General features: G+C 42.9%; 1 protein-coding gene across 9 annotated transcripts in view; it reads left to right on the plus strand.

The window, feature by feature from the left end:
* The window catches only part of LOC135116489 (laminin subunit beta-1-like), a 38,148-nt gene that overhangs the window by 13,310 nt on the left and 3,522 nt on the right, over positions 1 to 21,316 (plus strand). For 4 of the 9 annotated variants that reach the window (XR_010276357.1, XM_064033978.1, XM_064033977.1 and 1 more), the window contains 29 exons: positions 3,538 to 3,656; positions 4,232 to 4,362; positions 4,798 to 4,966; positions 5,465 to 5,593; positions 6,026 to 6,178; positions 6,487 to 6,718; positions 7,210 to 7,398; positions 7,798 to 7,977; positions 8,300 to 8,350; positions 9,147 to 9,363; positions 9,732 to 9,840; positions 10,395 to 10,445; positions 11,513 to 11,668; positions 12,009 to 12,129; positions 12,665 to 12,792; positions 13,319 to 13,514; positions 13,878 to 14,075; positions 14,415 to 14,592; positions 15,070 to 15,233; positions 15,494 to 15,718; positions 16,028 to 16,227; positions 16,629 to 16,655; positions 17,226 to 17,322; positions 17,583 to 17,774; positions 18,223 to 18,403; positions 18,877 to 19,061; positions 19,283 to 19,890; positions 20,066 to 20,210; positions 20,498 to 20,658. Coding sequence is in view for 8 of the 9 variants with exons in the window: in XM_064033978.1 (XP_063890048.1) it covers positions 3,538 to 3,656; positions 4,232 to 4,362; positions 4,798 to 4,966; positions 5,465 to 5,593; positions 6,026 to 6,178; positions 6,487 to 6,718; positions 7,210 to 7,398; positions 7,798 to 7,977; positions 8,300 to 8,350; positions 9,147 to 9,363; positions 9,732 to 9,840; positions 10,395 to 10,445; positions 11,513 to 11,668; positions 12,009 to 12,129; positions 12,665 to 12,792; positions 13,319 to 13,514; positions 13,878 to 14,075; positions 14,415 to 14,592; positions 15,070 to 15,233; positions 15,494 to 15,718; positions 16,028 to 16,227; positions 16,629 to 16,655; positions 17,226 to 17,322; positions 17,583 to 17,774; positions 18,223 to 18,403; positions 18,877 to 19,061; positions 19,283 to 19,890; positions 20,066 to 20,210; positions 20,498 to 20,658 (4,892 nt within the window). In the remaining variant the exon portion in view is untranslated. The remainder of the gene's footprint in view (positions 1 to 3,537; positions 3,657 to 4,231; positions 4,363 to 4,797; positions 4,967 to 5,464; positions 5,594 to 6,025; positions 6,179 to 6,486; positions 6,719 to 7,209; positions 7,399 to 7,797; positions 7,978 to 8,299; positions 8,351 to 9,146; positions 9,364 to 9,731; positions 9,841 to 10,394; positions 10,446 to 11,512; positions 11,669 to 12,008; positions 12,130 to 12,664; positions 12,793 to 13,318; positions 13,515 to 13,877; positions 14,076 to 14,414; positions 14,593 to 15,069; positions 15,234 to 15,493; positions 15,719 to 16,027; positions 16,228 to 16,628; positions 16,656 to 17,225; positions 17,323 to 17,582; positions 17,775 to 18,222; positions 18,404 to 18,876; positions 19,062 to 19,282; positions 19,891 to 20,065; positions 20,211 to 20,497; positions 20,659 to 21,316) is intronic. The other 5 variants (XM_064033979.1, XM_064033981.1, XM_064033980.1 and 2 more) reach the window with 5 other exon arrangements.

Raw genomic sequence — 21,316 nt, forward strand, 5'->3', positions numbered from 1 at the left:
CCACTAATCCATAACCTGGTGGCGGGCAGGTGGAGGTGCGCGCCGCTGCTTCCTGACGCCAGCCGGGTGTCTTGAGCTGTCGCCAATGTAACGTGGTATTAAAGAAGAGTTTTTGATTTTTTTTTTTTTATCTGCGTTGCGCTGTCCATATAATGCAACAACGTTCTCTTAGGCATGTTTTTACGACGATGTATGTTGTATTTTCATTTTTTCTCATCGATTTTTCTTTTTTCCTCACAGAAATTTGACATCCGTGATTCATTCATAATTTCACTGCCTTTTTTTTTATCATATATATATATATATATATATATATATATATATATTTTTTTTTTTTTTTTTTTTTTTTTTTTTTTTCTGTATCATCTGTAAACTTGACAGGCACGTACTGTTTCCTGGCGTAAGTTTTGCAGCAGCATTACGTACGTACTTTTCGCAAACAATACCTGCGCATTTTCGCGAACCTGAAACAGCTACGCACTTTTCTCCGTCACTCTTTCTGCGGCATTTCTCCGTACTCCGCAAAAATGACGCGAGAAACACGCTCTCTTATCAGGTAACTGGACTTCTTTACCCTCGTCAACTACAGCGATAACAACAGCTCAAGGCACGGAGCTTAGCGTGGGCGTCAGAGCAGCGGCCGTGCGACAGCTGGTGACAGAGAGAAACCGGACAGAACTTAAATTAGAACCCGTCAGTATATCCACCTCTCCTGTCTATGCCTGAGACGGAAACGGGAATGCTAGAAATGTTGAAATTAAGAGAGAGACGGGACAGGAACATAAGCATTACAATATTCACTTCGTCAGTCTGTCCGTCTCTCTCTCTCCTATCTGTGCTTGAAAATGGAGAATAAAGCCAAAGAACAGTAGAACTATGATTAACACTGTAGAAACATTTTGGAGTGATTTAATTAACTCTTACGTTGGTGGTGGTGGTGGTGGTGATGAAGTAACGAAATCACTATAAACGTTAACGACATCACTATAATCCCGTAGTCTTGTGTTCACTATCATCATTAACCCAGGATGGTGTGGTAGGGTGTAGGGTGTGGTGACCTAACACTGTCCGCGTGGGTGTGGTGACTAAACACAGGTGTGGTGAGGTGTGGTAATTAACATGGATTGGTGGTGTAGGTGACTTAACACGAGTGGTGATGGTGGTGGTGGTAGACAGATGCGGTTGACGGGATCACCAGGTAAGAAAGAGAGAGAGAGAGAGAGAGAGAGAGAGAGAGAGAGAGAGAGAGAGAGAGAGAGAGTCCAATATAGTAATTTCCTTCCTCCTCCTCCTCTTTCTTTCTTCCTTTACCTGTTGGATTAAATTAGACGAGGGAAAAAAAATAGCTAAAAAATTGGACTGTGTGTGTGTGTGTGTGTGTGTGTGTGTGTGTGTGTGTGTGTGTGTGTGTGTGTGTGTGTCCTTGGTACATATTTAAGAACACATGCTAAGCCACTTCCGGTTTGGTTGTTAAGGTCTTCTAATGGCTTCATGATGTGAGAGAGAGAGAGAGAGAGAGAGAGAGAGAGAGAGAGAGAGAGAGAGAGAGAGAGAATCCCTCCTAACACGTGTTTCCACCCACACCCTTATTGTCCTCTTAAACCCACGCCTCTCTCTCTCTCTCTCTCTCTCTCTCTCTCTCTCTCTCTCTCTCTCTCTCTCTCTCTGTGACTCACTAATTTTCATACGGAAATATATGAGACAGACAGCCGGAGAGAGAGAGAGAGAGAGAGAGAGAGAGAGAGAGAGAGAGAGAGAGAGAGAGAGAGGCGTGGCTCCCTCCCTCTATCACTATATTGGGACACACGTTCTAGTCACAGGGCGTTCAACACAGCGTTTACTTAGCGTTCACTTGACGTTCCTCTCTTCAGATACTGATTAGGTTTGGTTACATTAGGTCACGTTAGATTAAATTAGGTTAGGTTAGGTCAGGTTACGTTAAGTTAGGGCAGGTTACGTTAGCTTATGTTATTTCAGGTCAAGTTAGGTTAGATCAAGTTAGGTTAAGTTAGGTTAGCTTTTGTTGGGTTAGATTAAGTTAGGTAAGGCTAAGTTAGGTTAGATTAAACTAGGTTAAGTTAGTAAGCATTCTAAAATAGTATATAGAAAGCATAATGGCTAAACTTGGAAAAACACACACACACACACACACACACACACACACACACACACACACACACACACACACACACACACACTTATTTTAGGTATTGATGAGCAATATCTTCATGTACATGTGTGTGTAAGTATGTGCATATGAGGCTTATGTACGTTTTCTACCTGCATGTGTACCAGTTTAGCTCTCGTGTGTGTGTGTGTGTGTGTGTGTGTGTGTGTGTGTGTGTGTGTGTGTGTGTGTTCAAGGCCTTTATCCAAGTTAAAGTTTTTTTTTTTTAACTTGCTAATAACTCTCTCTCTCTCTCTCTCTCTCTCTCTCTCTCTCTCTCTCTCTCTCTCTCTCTCTCTCTCTCTCTCTCTCTCTCTCTCTCTCTCTCTCTCTCTCTCCTATTGTATAACTATTAGTGGCTCTTGAAAATCTTGGTGCTTCTTGTCTGCAATGGAATGATTTACTGCTTAATGTGAAATGATTAGTTCATTTGTATGGCATGGAATGGAATGACTTATGTATTGTTTTCTGTCGCTAGTCAATTATTAGTTTTTTTCTTTTCTGCAGTGGAATGACAGTATTTGTTTTCCTTTTTCTTTTCCTTTTTTCCTCTTTTTTTATTTGTTTTGGAGTAAATGTCATTATTTTTTTTACCCTTTTCTATTTATCTTCATTTATTTATTTTATTTCATCATTTTTTGGCATGCAGTGGAATGACTTAATGCCTTTTTATCTATGCACTCTACTGGTTTGTGAGAAGAAAGGAGTGATGGAGTGACTGCATGCCACCACATCCATCACTCCACTGTCATTGTAACCTCCTGCTTGGGACATTCTCTCTGGCATGCTGGCAGAAAGAATGCAGTTAGGGTGAAATAGTTGCATGCTCTTCTTACACAACACTCTAATGTTCTCATGTATTAATTGTAAGTGTGTATAATTTGTTATGTGTCATCTATTACTATAATCTATTTGGTATTACTTTATAACTCGTTTTTAACTTACTTTTAACTAATTCAACATTATAAGAAGTAATTTTCAAGTTATTGTCAATATTAGTAACTTTTTATTCTTTTTATTCATGTAACTTTGTCAGTTTTTTTTTTTTTTTTTATTCATGTAAGAATATAATTTCAGTTAATTTTCACTAGATCACAGAAATAAGAATGCATTAATTAAGCAAGAGTTCAAAATATATCAACCTTTTGCCTATACTGAATAATAAAACAAGATCCATTAATTAGCTGTATTTTCACAATCAAAAACTATTCACCATCAAAATAGTATTAATATAAGTACATAGATATAGTTTCATTCACAAATCTACAATATATACACTAGATTAATCAAACTATCATATTCCTATACTAACCACTCTTCCTTGTGTGTGTGTGTGTGTGTGTGTGTGTGTGTGTGTGTGTGTGTTGCAGGATATGGCCGGGAGACGCACCCCTGTGACCAGAGCTCTTGTTATCCAGCCACTGGTAACCTGCTCATTGGGCGAGAGAGCAGCTTGGCTGCCACCTCCACCTGTGGGCTGAACAGGAGGGTGAGTGGGGGCTTGGGGGGTGGAGAGAGAGAGAGAGAGAGAGAGAGAGAGAGAGAGAGAGAGAGAGAGAGAGAGAGAGAGAGAGAGAGAGAGAGAGAGAGAGGAGTTGATTGAATAGTAGACTTAACAAGGGATGGAGGGACTGATCAAATAGTGGAGTTAGTGGAAGGGTACTGAATACTTGGGGACTGAGAGAGAAATAGAGGGGAAGAAAGACTTAACAAGAGGGTCAGTGAATGCTTGGGAACAGAGAGAAAGAGATGGAGAAAAAGACTTACCAAGAGAACGAGAGAAAGATAGAAGGGAAAGGGATACAGAGAGAGAGATAGGAGAGGTAGAGAGAGGGAAGGATTGGTTGAATAGCAGACTTAACATGAGGATAAGTAAATGCTTGGGAATAAAGAGAAGGATAGAGGAACTGACTGATTGAATAGCAGACTTAGCAGAAGGATGAGTGAGTGGTTGGGAACAGAGAGGGATAGAAGGAGAGGTACAAGAAAAGAGGAACTGATTGATTCAATAAAGGATGCTTCAAAACACACACACACTTCATCAGTTTTCCTTCACCCCAACAGGAGCGATACTGCATTGTGTCCCATCTAAAGGACCGCAAGAAGTGCTTCTGGTGTGACTCCCGCCCCCAGTGGGATGGCAACCCTCGCTACTCCCATAAGATCTCCAACATTGTGTACAGGTTTGACCCAAGGTGAGTGTGTCCCCCTTGAATCACATGAGGATCAAGGGGGTTAAGCTAAGTTAAGCTGGTGGATCACTTATGCTATGTTTGGTTAGGAATGTAGACTTGCAGGACACGATTCATCATATGATTAAAAAAAAGGATGGATATAGTTAGAGGAATGAGACTGAATGAATCTGAGTCATGTGAGGTAATGTAATGCAATCTAGTAAGCTGGTGGATCACTTTTGCTATATTAGGTTAGAAATATAGAGATTTGCAAGACACAGTTCGCCATATAAAAAAAGGATGGTTATAGTTAGAGGAATGAAATTGTGAATGAATTTGAGACAAATGGGGCAGTGGAACACAATTTACTAAGCTGTTGGAATGTGAAGGAACATGAGATAAAAGCATATAGTGAGGGTGACCAGTAATATTACCTTTTCCTCTCTCTCTCCCCAGGACAAGGCAGCGGTCATGGTGGCAGAGTGAGAATGGACTGGAGATGGCGAGTATCCAGCTGGACTTGGAGGCTGAGTTCCACTTCACTCATCTCATCCTCACCTTCCGCACCTTCCGTCCCGCTGCCATGCTCATCGAGAGGTCCTTCGACTTTGGCAAGACTTGGAAGGTAATGCTCTCTGGCCCTGTGATGGTGCTTATATGTTTGTCTGTTTATTTGGTTACTCTTGGTAGTAGTTAATTCCTGTACTGTGATATTTCTATTTTTACTTTTTGTTATTTTCTGGGCAAGACTTGAAATGGACTCTGGTTTTGTGATGGGTGCTCTTATGTTTGTTTATTTGACTTGAAAGACTTGGAAGGTAGTTAATTCTTGCACTTTATAAGACAACAGCTTATGAAATTAAACATAACAGTATCAAACAACTGCTACATTTTACATTTTTGTTTATCATTTACTTGGCAAGACTTCAATAAAAGAAGGACTGTTGCCATACAAAATGCATCTGATATTTCTCTATCAGTTTGGCAAAACTTCCACAAGTCCACCAAAAGTCATTGAGATACAACTCCAAAACACTTCAAAACCCAGTTCTGCATCCCTTCACACACATAGTACAGTAATACCTACAAATATCTGGAGACTTAACCTTTCCCTCCCTCACAGGTGTATCGCTACTTTGCCTATGACTGCAATGACGCCTTCCCAGGAGTGAAGAAAGGAGTGCCCACCTCCATTAATGACGTGGTGTGTGAGTCTCGTTACTCTGCTGTCGAGCCTTCCACTGAGGGAGAGGTGAGTGTGCAGAGCAGGAGAAGAAGGATCTTTGTACTTGCCACATTAACTCTATCTTGGCTAATTAATTTTTGGGAGAGACAACTTTGGTATATGTATGTATGTTTGTAACTTTTCTCGTTTAGATATAGAGAATAGGGTTCTTAGTCTCTTCATTCTATCCCTTTTAGTTGCCTCTTATGACATGCAGGGAATAAAGAGGTTGTATTCTTAGCCTGGTATAGATAGATAGATAGGTACAACTTTACTATACCTAACAAACACTTACCTTACCTTACAGGTTATCTTCTGAACCCTGTATTCGCCTCAGTAATCTCACCATACCTCACAACCACTTCCTTCCCTCATACATTACACTCCAAGCTCTGTATTGTTTTGTATTTGTCTCATTAACCTCACCATACCTTACACACCACTCCCTTTCCCTCACAGGTCATCTTCCGAGTCCTGCCGCCCAACATCCACATTGACAACCCATACAGTGATGAGGTCCAGAACTTGCTCAAGATCACCAACCTCAGAGTTAACTTCACCAAGCTGCACACCCTCGGAGACCAGCTTCTTGACAGCCGGCTGGGAATCAAGGTGTATTTTTGTGTCTTTGCTTGGTCTTGGTTATCTGTTTTTCTCTTCTTTTATTTGTAAGAGGAGTTTCTAGGCTAAGATGATATAAGAAAATTACCAGTTGAAGGTACTAGGCCCTTAAAAGTGTAGTTATTCCATCTGTCTTTATTATAAATTTGGAATATTAATTTAGTTTCCAGTTTTGATCTAATTACTGTGTGTGTGTTTGTGTGTATGTGTGTGTGTGTGTGTGTGTGTGTGAGTATCAGTCATTACCATTATTATAAATCTGAAATATAAACTCCTTCCATCCCTCACAACTGCTACAGGAGAAATACTACTATGCCATCTATGATATGGTGGTGAGAGGCTCCTGCTCCTGCTACGGCCACGCCTCCCGCTGCCTCCCACTGCCCGGCGTGGAGGACAAGCCCGGCATGGTGCACGGCCGCTGCGAGTGCACACACAACACCAAGGGACTCAACTGTGAGCACTGTGAGGACTTCTACAATGACTTGCCCTGGAGACCAGCCGTCGGCAAGGAGTCCAATGCTTGCAAGAGTAAGGAGTGCTGTTGTGTTGTGTTGTGTTGTGCTTGGGTGGAGTGCCTGTAAGAGTAGGTAAGAGGAGCAGTGTCTTGTATTTGTGTTGTGGTGAACTTCCCAAGAGGCTTTTTCACTTTTGAAGCATCAAGCATCTAGAATTTTTTTAAGACTTTCCTGCTTAATATTTAGGAGACTGGCATTGAAACAAGCTATTTTCTTGGCCTTTTTGTAGAAACATTTTTACTGCTGAAGCATTAGATCTTTAGAACCAGGCATCTAGAATCTTTTTAGAACCTTTTCTACTTAATGTTTATGAGAGTGGCAATTAAACAATTAAACAGGATTATTTATTTAGCCTTTTAAATCCTTTATAATCTTTTAAAACCTTTTTCAAACTTTTAGGACACTGGCAATTAAACATTATTTTCTCAGCCTTTTTGTGGCTTTTACCCTAAACACATAAGGAAAAGACCAACAGTACCTCTTATTCATTTCCTCACTTTACAGGGTGCAACTGCAACAACCACGCGGCAATGTGCCACTTTGACCCGCAAGTGTATGAGGCGACTGGCTTTGTGTCCGGTGGCGTGTGTGATGACTGTGCCCACAACACTCAGGGCAGGAACTGTGAGGAGTGCATCCCTTACTACTATCAGGACCCAGACAGGGAGCTGTATGATTCTGAGATCTGCCAGCGTGAGTCTCATGCCAGTATTTGTCAAAATAACTGATAAGACTTCTTTCCTTAATGCCAAGTAGGAGTTGCTTTGTAGTTCATCTCATTAGCCACACAAGAGGCATTCGTGGGTGTTCAGTTTACCAACTCTTTCCTCACCCAGTATTTGTGAAGCATTAAAATAACTGATAAATCTTCTTAATACCCACAAGTAGTTCTTTCTTTTGTGGTTCATCTCATTAACCACACAATAAACATTTCTGGGTGTTCAGTTTACTAACATTTCCCTCACCCAGTATTTGTGATGCATGAAAGTAACAAATAAAACTTCCTTAATGCCCAGAAGTTACTTTGTATCGTGTCTCATTAACTATAAAAGAAGCATTCCTGGATGCTAAGTTTACCAACACTTCCCTCAGCATGTAACTGTGATTCCCGAGGCTCAGTGGACAACGCCATCTGTGACTCCCGGTCAGACCCTGTAGCTGGGCTGCTGGCAGGTCGCTGCCACTGCAAGACCAACGTGGATGGCCTCAAGTGTGACCGCTGCAAGGCTGGCTACTGGAACTTCTCCTCAGAAAATCCTGAAGGGTGCCAGGGTAAGGTGTCTTGCTTGGCATTCTGTTTTATTTCCACTTCAGGCTGTTGTGTACTGTGCTGCTCATCCTGTAGGCATCTCAGGTATGTCAGAGTGAGGCATCTCTTAGTTGGCACTCTGTTTTATGTTCATTGAGACTCACATTCTCTGTTACTCATCCTATAGGCAACTCTTGGCACTGTATGTCTGTTTCAGGTATATCCCCTTTAGCTTATAATGTTCATACTTATTCATCTGATGAGCAAAGCTGTGTCACTTGTATACAAACACTTCGCTATTCTTTGTCTTGATAGGATGTGCTCCACTTTTTTGCCTTCTTGCAGAGATGACCGAGGATTATTTAAGTCAACCCAGATCTGAGTGGCCAAGGAAATGTAAGCCTTTGTGGTGATGAGTTCCTTAACTGAGTGCTGTGAAGTGTTGCTGGCCTCACATATAACATAGTAGTGTACTGCGGTATTACCTCATTGATTTAGTAGCTAGTGTTTGAGAGTGGTTGTGACATGAGCTTTCCTTTCACCAAGACACCTTTATTGTGCTTCTCCTCACTCATATTCTCTTACATGTTCATTAAATTTTCAGCCTAACTTGCACTTCCTCTTCCTCTCTCCCTTGTGGTTGCTTACAATCCAACTTGCTAGTGTTAATTTTCAAGCAGCCTTAAACATTAGCCAGCCAGTCCAGCCTTAAACATTAGCCAGCCAGTATGTTCTTTTAAGGCATATAGAAGTGTATTTTCTTAATATTTATCTATTTACCAGGTCAGCAATACCATACAACAGCCCAGACAAAACATTACACAAACATACACATATCATTCACATTCCTAGCCCCTCTAAGTATCTATCCTTTTTTCTTTTTTGGTTTTACGTCCAATTTCACTAGTTTATCAGGGGTAAGGTGGTGTCTCCTAACAAAGGACTTTTGATTTACCATTTGGGAACTGTTATCCCAAGTGGATGCCCTTCCTACCCTCAGGCCATGGCCAAGATTGAAACTTGTGAGCCAGAGGACTCCTTGGCTCCCAAAGTGTGCATACTCCCACTGTATCAAGCCAGCAATCCTTTAGCGGTAGCCCAGATAAGGCACCACGCACTCACACACACACTTAAAATCATTTCCTATATCTAAAAAGGTGGAATTGAGGTCTAATCTTCCTGGGCATTCCAGCCTGCACCTGCAACACTCTGGGCACCATCAACAATGAAGGCTGCAATGTCATCAGTGGTGAGTGTGCCTGCAAGCGTTTCGTGATTGGCCGTGACTGCAACCAGTGTCTGCCACAGCACTATGGCCTCTCAGAGCACCCTGACGGCTGCCAGCCCTGCAACTGTGACCCTGGCGGTGCCCTGGACAACAACTGTGATGTACTGAATGGACAGTGCAAGTGAGTTGGGTCATCTTCGGTCATCAGTGTTACATGAGTTTGGTTTATAGATAACTTGCATTCCATACTATTTGTAAAGTTATAAATTGGGATAGATATAAAATTTTATCTGGCTATACCAGATGCTTGTTGAGTCTTCCCATAAGGAGATGCTCATGATAGAGTTTGATTTCAGGCATTTATCATTATTTCTAAAGTAAGTTTCTTGAGATTTTGATTCATAAGTATATATTCAACTTTCGTGAATCAAGAAAAGGACGAAATTCTGTTACTTACATCTTCAAAAATTCATGACTCACTAATACTGATAAATCATTGCATAGCCACCTTGCAACCTAATGTAACACCCAAATTTACTCTCCACACAGGTGCCGCCCTCATGTGTCCGGCCGTAGGTGTGACATGCCGGAGGAGGGTTACTATGTGGCTGCTCTGGACTACCTCACTTATGAAGCTGAACTTGCCCGAGGCTCAGAGGTAAGTGGTGAGCCCTGGCCCTATCAATGTGGCAGGATTTAAGCCATAGGAATTTAGGGGAATGAAAAGGAGGATTGAAATTATTACAAGAGCGTGGGAAGGAATTAGCTGAACTTGCATGTATGGAAAGAAAGGTTTGTGTGTGTGTGTGTGTGTGTGTGTGTGTGTGTGTGTGTGTGTGTGTGTGTGTGTGTGTATTTAAGTTTCTTCCCTATACACAAAACATGAAGGAATTTAGATCATACAACAGATAAAATAGAAACTCAAATATTGTTATTCTGAATATATGATGTGCAGGGTGCCAGAGTTGATGCATAACACACATATTTGAATTAGCAGCTGATGGTAAGGAGGGGAGCTTAGTGTGCAAAGAAGAGAGGGAAGTAAATTGGTTGGACCTATTTTTATTGAGACATTGTGATTAATAAATGTATAGTTGTTTGGTGATTGTCTATTGTATCACTATGAAAATAAGGAATGGAGTAGTACACATAAAAAAAGCCTCATTGACAAAGCAGAGATGACAGCATAAAGTAACAAGCCCTCCATTGCAGCTTTATTGTGAGGAAGCAAGTCTGTTTGGCATCAGATCAGCCGGCGGAAGAGTAGGTATTGCCTCTCTTGGTAGGGGCCTGGTGGTGGGGGTGGTGGTGTGGTGTGGTGTTGACAACTTGCCTGGCTAACATATCAAGTGGAAGAGTAGGTATTGCCTCTCTTCATGATGGTGGTGCTGGTGGGGGTAGTGGTGGTGGTCATGGTGGTGGTGGTGGTGGTGCTAACTTGCCTGGCTGACTTGTGTTCACTTATCTGTTCACTGAGGAGCTGCCTGGTGTAGGTCAGTCAGCCTTTTGCAGTCTCCTCTTTTCTTGCGTTATAACCTTCTAACACTATTTGTTTATTTATTTATTTATATATTTTTTTTTATACCTCTATACTATTAGCAGTCTTGCACTGTCCTGTTTTCTTATATTCTGATGTTCTAAGACTTTATTTATTTATTTATTTATTTTATATTTTATATTTTTTACTCATGTAAATAACCCTTACACAGAAACACAGAAAATATTTTACAATCCTAAGTGGTATGAATTTGTAAGGCTAAACTAAATCATGAAATAAACAGATGCAGTGTGGAATTGCAGCTTCCATTGTGCTGTGGTGCTCAGGGAACTAATCATTTGTTGACGTAGCTAAAAATATTTGCCTAGATACTTAGTGAAAAAATTATGGAGTGAGCCATATTTTTTAACATTTAAGTTTTGAGTGTGTGTGACTAATGTGTGGTTTGTATAGTGAGAGATAACTACTCTCTAATAAGTTTCATCTGAGTAAGCTATGTAATGTTTATTAGTGTCTTTCTAAAACTATTAATATTAAGGTTAATCCTGGATAAATTTTCTTAAACTTTTAAAAACTTTACCATCATTTAGTAAGTTTTCCTTAATTAAAGTTTTTAGCAATGCCTACAAAACCGTGATTGTTCATAAACTTAACCTTAAACCCTAGTAAACACCCCCCCTATCAAAATTTGACTCACAGGCCTCATCAGTGACCATTCTTAAGTTTCACCACCAAAAGTATACCTAAAATCTCACACATCCATCACTCAGCAAACTCCCATGAACACTCTGCAAGTCTTTGATACTTCTGTAACACTGTTGCCACCTCACAGAACTGCCAGGTGGTGATGAGGGCACTGGACGGACGGGAAGCCACCTGGACGGGGCTGGGCTTCATGCGGGTGTTTGAAGGATCCTACCTCGAGTTTGACATTGAGAACATCGAGACCAGCATGGACTATGACTTTGTGATCCGCTACGAGCCACAGGTTTGTTGCCCTCTCTTGTTATTGTTATTCTTGATGGTATTTTTAACCTCTTGAATCCAGTAGCCTGAGTTTTACTGGTCATATTACTGGCCAGCTGTTCAGCAGAATGTCACAACTTTGTTACTGTGCTGTTTTTACTGTTATTGTTAAGGTATAATGCAGATTGTCAGAATTTTCTTGCTGTGATCTTTTTATTGTTGATGTTATTGATAAGCTCTTAAAAGGTTTAAAAAGCTTAAGTTTTTAATGTGCATCTTACTCTGAATATCACATTACTGAACTTTTGCCTATGAATTTTGCCATGAGCCTCCAATACACTGACAGCCTCCCACACCCACAGTTCCGAGGCAACTGGGAGAATGTGATGGTAACTATTGAGCGCCCCGGCCCTCTGGACCCCAACGGCCCCTGTGCCAACACTCGGCCCACTGACGACCAGATGGTGATCAACCTGCCCGACAGTAAGACTCTGCCCCTCCCAAGTTTTCTTTCATCACTGCTGACAGATATTAATTTTATCCTTGTAAAGTTTATCTTTATTTTGCACATTATTTTTAGGTTAGGTCAGGTTTAAATGAATTTCATCCATGCAAAACTTTTCCTACATATTATTTTTTAATGCATAGAAGCAGAGGTGTTAAAGAAAATGTTGTTAATGTAAATGTATGTGTATAGATACCTTGTGTCATGTTCTTTATTAGGAAACCTTACCCTATTATATAGATAGACTCTTTTCATCCAACCAGCCAGCTGTTTACCCAAACATGCTAACCGGCATCTGAGAAAGGAACAGAATACTAGAATCCTGTTCACTGATAGAAGAATTAGATTCAGAGTTGCAGGGAATCCAGTAAACTATGGAGAAGAAGACTGAGAGAATCCTGTTCACTGCTAGAGGAATAACACCTTAAGTTTCTGTAAATTCATTGAACTGAGAGTGAATCCAGTGAGTCACTTTTATCAGAATAGTAACACTTCCCTCCTCTCTCCCTGCAGGTCGCCGCCACGTGAAGCTCTTCCCACCAGTCTGCCTGGAGGCTGGCAAGCACTACAAGGTCAGGATAGACTTCAGGAGGTCCAACGCCCACACAGACTCCCCATCGGCATCTGTCCTCATTGACTCTGTAAGTGGCTCTTTACTGTATTAAGTTTGGTTGGGTTAGGTCAAGTTATTGACTGATACTGTTAGGTTAGCTTGTTAAGTTTAGTTGGGTTAAGTTAGGTTATTGACTGATATTGTTATTTTCCACACTGCCTGTACTTCTCTGCATATCAGTTAGAATGGTGTAGCTGAACTGAAATTTTACTGAATCTTGTTCTTCTGCAGCCTCTTCTATGTTCATACAGGGATGCTGCTCCACTCTAGTCCTTTCCATAAGACTGTTTTCTGCCTCTTGATATTTTGAAATACTTTGTCCTCTCTCTAGATTATTTTCTGAGGCCACTTGTATGATGAGTCTGGCTCTCATGGTATGTTTGTTCCCTGTGGATATTTGGTGTTTGATCTGCAGATAAATTATTCATATCAGAAAAGATATTTTCTCCATTTCCCATAACTGGATCCTTTCCCTTTGTGACATGCAAGACAAAGCTGCCAGCAATGACAGTGATGACAGATGAAGAAGCAAAGCACTGTCTTATCCTCCCTAGATTGTTCTTGTTCCCCGGGTGGACAGCATCAGCTTCTACTCTGGCTCACTGATAAACGACAACCGGCGTCAGGAGTATGAGCGCTACCGGTGCAGCGAGACCTTCTACGAGGGACAGAGCCTTGCCAGTGTGCCAGAGGTGTGCAAGGAGCACCACCTGGACAGCATTGGCTTCCTGGTGTATGGACAGGCTTACTGTGAGTGGCTTGTCTTGTGCTCTGTGTCTTCAGGGAGGGGCTCATTTCCTTCCCTGTGTCTCTGACGCTTCTGTGCTTGAGGGAACAGGATATGGCAGGGACAGTAATGAGTATCAATAAGGCAATGCTTGGGATGTGAATGCCACAAGTCTTGTATGTCTCAATACTTACTTCATTTTCTCTTGTTGTGAATGAAGCTCATTGGTTTAGCAGTCCTGAGTGTGGTAAGATTTTTACATCATTTACTTGCCAGACTAGGAATTTATTTTATGAATTTTCATTTGATGTAACATACAAGATAAGTGTCACAACTTTAGATGATGCAGTGTAATGGTGGTGTGCTCAAGTATGATGCCTCCACAGCTTGCCAATGTGATGGCACCGGCAGCAAGAGCAGCATCTGCAGCTCCCTGGGCGGCCAGTGTGAGTGCAAGACCAACGTTGTAGGTCGCCGGTGTGACCACTGTGCTCCTGGCACCTACGGCTTTGGCCCTGAGGGCTGCAAGGTGTGCGACTGTAGCCCTGTGGGTGCCCTGGATAACTTCTGTAACCAGCAGACTGGTAAGTCACTGTTCTGCTTTTCCCTTGTGTTGTTATGGTTCTGTACAGGCTGATGTAGTGAAAAGACAGGTAAAATTGATAAAAAATCCATTTGTCTCTTAGGCATCACTTACTGGTAACCTGTTATGTCCTTAGTCATCTTGAGTGTCCCACCAGATATTCAGTCCCTGGTGATGACATTTTATGACCAGTTTATCATATCTTCACATCATCATCTCATTGCTTCCACCATATTTCAAAGCAGCCATGGTGGTGTCATGTAGTAGAATGAAATCAAGTAGCCCAGTCAGAACATAGCAGTGTGTAGGTATTTGGAATGCCTCTTCCTTCCCTCTGCAGGTCAGTGTAAGTGCCGCCCCAACACATATGGCCGCCAGTGCAACGAGTGCCAGCCTGGGTTCTGGAACTTCCCGAACTGCCAGCGCTGTCAATGCAACGGCCATGCTGACACCTGCGACTCCTACACCGGCGTGTGCCGTGAGTGCCGGGACAACACCAGTGGCACCAACTGTGATGTGTGAGTGCCAAGTTCCATTAGCAGGATTTGAGTTTTTTTTTTACATGTACATTATGTTTTATCTTCTTATCTATATATCTTTGTGCCTATCTGAATATATATTACATTTTATGTACTTCTGATGTGTCCATTATGTTTTTATCATTTTATCTATGTATCTTTGTGCCTATCTATGTATTAGTTCACTTAGACATCTATCTAGCTCTATCTATCTATGCTTATCAGTATCCTGGCATTCCTCACATATAGGAAAACAGAAAAATCACACACTCATATGTACATCACTGCTTTGAATCCCCTTGCAATCTGTTTGCATCCCTATCTTTATATAAATACGAGGCCAGCAGTCCCACATGGGTTTATCCAGCCAATCTATTTGTAATTCAAGAAAACCAAAAGTAAGAATACTTTACATATATATATACCAAGGAAGCCAAAAGTGAGAGTGATTTCTATAGGTTGGTGTTTGTGTGACAGGTGTGTGGAGGGCTTCTATGGTGACCCCAGGCTGGAGGTGGGCATTGCCTGCCGCCCCTGCCCCTGCCCAGGAACTGCTGACTCGGGCCACAGCTTTGCAGACCGTTGCACCCTTGATCCGCGCACCAAGGATGTGGTGTGTGAGTGTGCTGAGGGATATGCTGGTGAGTGTCAGCTGGGGTACTCTTTTCTCCCTTACCACTTAACAGCCACTCTTATCCTTACCTCTTGCCAGTTTTTAGGTGTTTTATTTCAGGATTGGTAAGTGTGAGCAGGGATGCACCTTCTTTGTTACCACTTAAAAAATTACACTAGTATTGTCTCTTACCAATTTTTAGTGTCAAGGGTAGATATACTTTCTCTCTTACCACCAAAAAAATCTTAAAAGTAACAAGAATGGAATCCAAAAGGCATCTCATTTCAGGATCACGTTGTGATGTGTGTGCTGACAACTACTTTGGTGACCCCGAGGTGCCTGGGGGCCAATGCCAATCCTGCGACTGCAACAACAACATCGACATCTCCAGGCCTGGCAACTGTGATGAGCGGACAGGCGAGTGCCAGCGGTGCCTCTTCAACACATTTGGCTTCCACTGTGAGAGGTGCCAGCCTGGGTATTATGGAGATGCTCTCAACCAGGAGTGCCGTGGTGAGTGCCATGTAGTGACTCCTGTTGTATTGTGTTGTATCCCTTGTTTTGTGTTGTGTAGGGGTTTGGTGCTGCCCTTGGCCACTTGCATCTCATCTTTGTGTTGTATACTTGGGATAGTCTTGTTGTTCACTCTTCAGTGAATTAATTAATGAATGAATGAATGAATGAAAGCAGTGTTGCAGCTTGTGTAACTTTTTTCCTTTTTTTATCTATGAATTTTGTTGCTTTTCACACCTCAGTACTTATTACACAAGCTGTGGTAATGATGTCATTCACTCCTCAGTGACATGAATGCCTCCACTACAGAGTGTGTGTGTAACTTGCTGGGCACCAACCAGACCATTGGTGCCTGTGACCATGAGACTGGCCAGTGCCCATGTCTGCCCAATGTGTTGGGGCTGGAGTGTGACCACTGTGCCACGAGCCACTGGAAGATTGCCTCCGGGAATGGCTGTGAGGCGTGTGCGTGTGACCCCATTGGCTCCTACTCTGACCAGTGCAATGAGGTATATGTCAACCCATCTGTACTGTGTTTGATTCTACCAGGTTATATTCAACAGGATCAAGTTGAGTTCATAATGTTCCATCCTTTAATATTGTACTAGATTATCTTTTTATCATCCAAGACAGCCTTGATATGTTGCAGGGTCCCCACACCTAATGAACAATAGAAATGCTGCCTCAGTACTAAGTGAAGGGAAGGAGTGTGTGGTATGTTTTGGTGGCTATCTATTTTGTGTTCTGGAAAGTGACACAGTGAGGGAATGGAAGAATTAGTAAAGAGAAGTGCTGCCTGAGTGCTGAATGGGAGAAAGGAATGTGCGGCATGTAGTGTTTTGGCACTAAAGTTGTCTGTGTAGGGTGTTCTTAGGCTGCCTCTGTATTAAGTGACACTTCTTCCCTGCAGCACGAGGTGTGGCAGTCAAGATCCGCTGTGAGTTAAGGCTGAGTGGAAAGTTTCTCTGGCTTAGTTTTGTTGTTGCATCAGATAAAAAAATGACTTTCTTGTGTACTGATTACTGTGCTGCATGCTTTTGTTCATAATGTCTTAATTCATAACCAGAATGTAAGTGTTTCACAGACTTAGTGTTTGATGTCATAAGAGTTTCCCAATTGATGGCTAAACCTTTGAGAATAATTTGTTTTTGTTGTTTTTACTGGTGTTTTGAGTGACTGACCATCTACCAGTTTTGATGTTTCAGTAACTCATTTATTTTCATTTCCAGTCACTCAGAATCTCAGCTTATTTTATACAATTTTTTTTTCACATACATTAATCTGACCACATAATATGAATTACTAGATTAGTTTGATGAGGGAAGTTTTCTTATTTATAGCCAGCCACTCATTGTACTTCCTTCCTGATGTAGCTGCACCTCACACCCCAACTAAGGGAGGAAGTTTTCTTATTTATAGCCAGCCACTCCTCCTGTTTCACTACACATCCAAGTGACTCAGTACAGGGAACGCGGGAATACTCACTACTCTCTACCTTCTCTCACAGTTTGATGGACAGTGCCAGTGCCGGCCTGGCTTTGGTGGGCGGCAGTGCAACCAGTGTGAGACAAACTATTATGGCGACCCTCGTATTGAGTGCCTGTGTAAGTTCATTCATTGCTACTGTATAAATTTTTGATGTTGTGTAAGGTAATGTTTCCCAAGTAGTACTCTTAAGTTTTGTTAAGTCTCCTTTACTTATGAAGCTACAGTCTGTCAATGGATGCTCATATTTAATTTTTCTCTTTAAAACCAATTTCAGTTTCTTTATTAGTTTATCTTTCTTACACTGTTGATGAATTCTTCCCCTAGCTTCTGCATGATACATTGGCACCATATACATGTGTTTCATCATTCCACACAGCTTGTAATTGCAACCGTGAAGGCTCAGAAACCCTGCAGTGCAACCATGAGACTGGCCGGTGTGAGTGTCGGGAAGGAATTGGTGGAGACAAGTGTGACGAGTGTGCTCGTGGCTACACTGGCCAAGCGCCATACTGCCAGCCGTGTGGAGAGTGCTTTGACAATTGGGACATCATCCTCACTGAGCTGAAAGGTTTGCTGGCTAATGACAATGTAACAGTTAGTGAGTGGAAATAAGAACACAGATGGTTAAAGATCTCAATACTTGGTAGCTCAGAAATGTGTTTTGAAACTATCCAAATCTTGCACCTTTGCTGGTTAATGACAGACTTTTTTTTTTTTTAAGTGTAGAAGATTTTAATGAGTGGAAATAAAAAAGTACAGGCACTAAATGATTTCAGTATTCAGTTCTACAAGCCTGTCCTTTTCCACTGGGGCTGGCAAGGCTAAGAACATGAATGATGTGTATGTTAGTGTATGGTGCTTTATCTGGGCCACTCCATGTGGGATTGCCAGCCTGTTATACAGATAGATAAATCAGGGAAAGTTACCATTATGCTTATGAAAAACTGATATAGCATGAGCCTTAGAGAATACTGTCATGTGGAGTGTGGTTGGCTCAGCAAGGTGACTTTCCCCAGAGCGCACCCAGGGCCTCATAGCTGCTGCTGGGGAGATCAAGCAGACGGGAGCCACTGGAGCATACAGCCACGAGTTTGAGTCCATGGAGGAGAAGATTGAAGATGTGAGGGACATTCTCCTCTCTGCCAACCTGACCTCGCAGAGTTTGGCTTCTCTTAAGGAACTCATTGCTGAACTCAGGTGAGGGAGTGAGTGCATGGGTGGAATGAGAGTTTGGCTTCTCTTAAGGAACTCATTGCTGAACTCAGGTGAGGGAGTGAGTGCATGGGTGGAATGAGAGTTTGGCTTCTCTTAAGGAACTCATTGCTGAACTCAGGTGAGGGAGTGAGTGCATGGGTGGAATGAGTGTTGTATCATCATAAAATGTGCCTTTTTTTTTATTTGCTCAGACAAAATAATGCTCCCAAGAAATAGTACTGCCACATAACCAAACCAATAAAAGGAAGACAGAGGTAGCACTGGAGTCAATATTACTTTCATTCTCACCTATATATAATGTTCCTCTCTCAGTGACTCTCTTAGCACACACTCATCTACTTAACCAAATCAGCAATAGGTAATGGAAGTAGCACTGGAGTCAATATTATTTAAATTCTCTCCTATATATAATGACTGTGTTCCTCTCTCATGACTCACTCATCACTCATCCACAGTGCAAACCTGACGGCAGCCTCACTGAACCTTGAGGAGCTGGAGCAAGGCATTGACAACACCACCCAGAGGAAAGCACTGGCCACCAATGCTCTGGCTGACCTGCGTGTCCAGGCTGAGGAACTGAGGGATGAAGCCGGGGACATGAAGGCCAAAGCAACCAAGCTTCAGGAGAGGAATGTGGAGGGTCAGTGTTCCCTCTTTACAGCAGAGTTTGAGTCCATCTTTACCTCACTTGACTGGAGATTTTCTTGGCTCTGAAATGTTGCTTTTTGGTTTAGTCTTTGAATTTTATCATGATGCTGTGTTTCATCGATTAATAGTTCTACTTGAGTTTTGTCTTAGTGTTGCCACATCTGAGTACAGCAAAGTGCCTCCCTTGAGCTCCTGACATCTTCCCTCCCATAGGTGCACTTAACTTGACCCGACATGCTGGCGAACGCTCCCTTGCCGCTCAGGACAAAGTGGGGCTCACAGAGGTCATCATCTCTGAGTCTGAGAGGAACAGGCGCCGCACAGAGACCCTCCTGTTGCATGTGGGTGACTCCTTCAACCGCACTCAGGCAGAGAACGAGGCCAAGCTGGCAGACCTGAGTGGCCTGCTGGATGGTGTGGAGGACGGCATACCAGACCTCAATGAGCACGTGTGTGACCATCGCGGCGACCCTTGTGATGCCCTGTGTGGTGGTGCTGGCTGTGACAAGTGTGGCGGACTCTCCTGCAATGAGGGCCTGGTCAACATTGTCGACCTGGCGCTCACATTTGCCGAGGATGCTGAGACGGAACTCAAGAAGAAGGAGGCCTCGGCCGATGAACACCTGCGGGGCGTGTCAGGAGCCAAGCGGCAATCAGATGTGGCGTTTGACCTGGCCAAGATGGCATTTGACCTCACCCTCCAAGGCCTCAATGTCTCCAGCACCTACAAAGCCGAGATCAACAAACTCCTGGAGGAGATTGAGGAGTACTTCAGTACTCCCGGCTCCAGCCCCAATGAGATCAAGCAGCTGGCAGAACAGGCGAGTGTCACACAGCCTGCATGCCTCACCTTCTCAAACATTCACTCTGATCTTAGTCTCCACTCCTCACTTTTCCACTAAATACCTTTCCTCAGATTCTCAAACACTGCCACTCTCCTCATTGTCTTATGTCATGCCTTCCCTCAGCTTCCTAATGAGTGTGTCTGCCTTGCAGGTTCTTGCACTCGACATCTCCCTCAGGCCGGAGCAAATCACAGTCTTGGCTGAGCGAATCACTCTCACCATTGAGTCACTGACAGACATCGACACCATCATCGACGCCACGAGGAATGACCTGGCCCTTGCTCAGCGGCTCAAAGGTGCTTGTTGTGTCCCCTGTGTTTTCTGTATCCTACTGGTAGTGACAGCCTTGCATATGTCACTTCATTCAAGTCAACTAAAGCAATTTTACAGAGCAGTGTCCAGCTGAAGTTATGAGATAGTCTTCCTTTCCATGATTAACATGAGGGAGGCTGCATTTCCTCCTTGATTGATGATTTTTCACAGACTGAATTAGGGATTTGATGAAAGACACATTGAGTGGAGATCAAGTGATTTCAAGTGATTCAAGTGAGTCCCAGTTGTGTAAATGTCATCCCACTAACAGAGCGCGCAGACCAGGCCAAGGAGAGGGCAGAGGGTGCACTGGGAGTAGCGGAGCGTGTGGTGGAGGCCCTTAAGGAGGCTGGCACTGCCCAGTCAGGTGCTGAGACTGCCATCATGGATGCCAGTGATGACATTGGGGCCACTCAGAATCACCTCACACAGGTTAATATCAGTTCATTGACTCTGAATCATGTCATCAGTTGAGGGTACACAGGTCTAATGGCAGAGTATTCATGAATTTAACCCCTTCAATATGATGACAACGCCTACATAGGCGTCATGAAGCGCCAAAGGAATATACGACGACGCCTATGTAGGTGGCTTGGTTGGATTCTATTTTAGTTGTTGTTGAGTGATCCTGTATCCTGCCTTGACTTGTCTTGACAGTCTCCATATTATGTCCTTGAGGTTCTATTGCTCCTCCCACCAATCATGTAAATGAGCTATCCCATGCCCCACCCTCTATCCAGAATGAGGAAGTCTCATTGGCAGAGCCTTACATCATAGTTTCCTCCCTATCATAGTTCTTCCCTTATCTTCCATATCCCCCAAACCTTCTCTTCATCCTATAACCCTTTCTACCAGGGAGGAGAGGTGGGGAGGGTACAGTTCTCCCCTTTCCCTTGTTCATTCCTTCCCTTCTTACCCTCCTTTCCCTCCCTCCTCTCTACATTCTCTCTCTCTCTCTCTCTCTCTCTCTCTCTCTCTCTCTCTCTCTCTCTCTCTCTCTCTCTCTCTCTCTCTCTCTCTCTCTCTCTCTCTCTCTCTCTCTCTCTCTCTCTTTTCTCCCTGGTTCATTCCTTAGGAATCAATCAAGTGC

Source organism: Scylla paramamosain, chromosome 31 (genome assembly GCF_035594125.1).
Source record: "Scylla paramamosain isolate STU-SP2022 chromosome 31, ASM3559412v1, whole genome shotgun sequence".
Taxonomy (NCBI): Eukaryota; Metazoa; Arthropoda; class Malacostraca; order Decapoda; family Portunidae; genus Scylla; species Scylla paramamosain.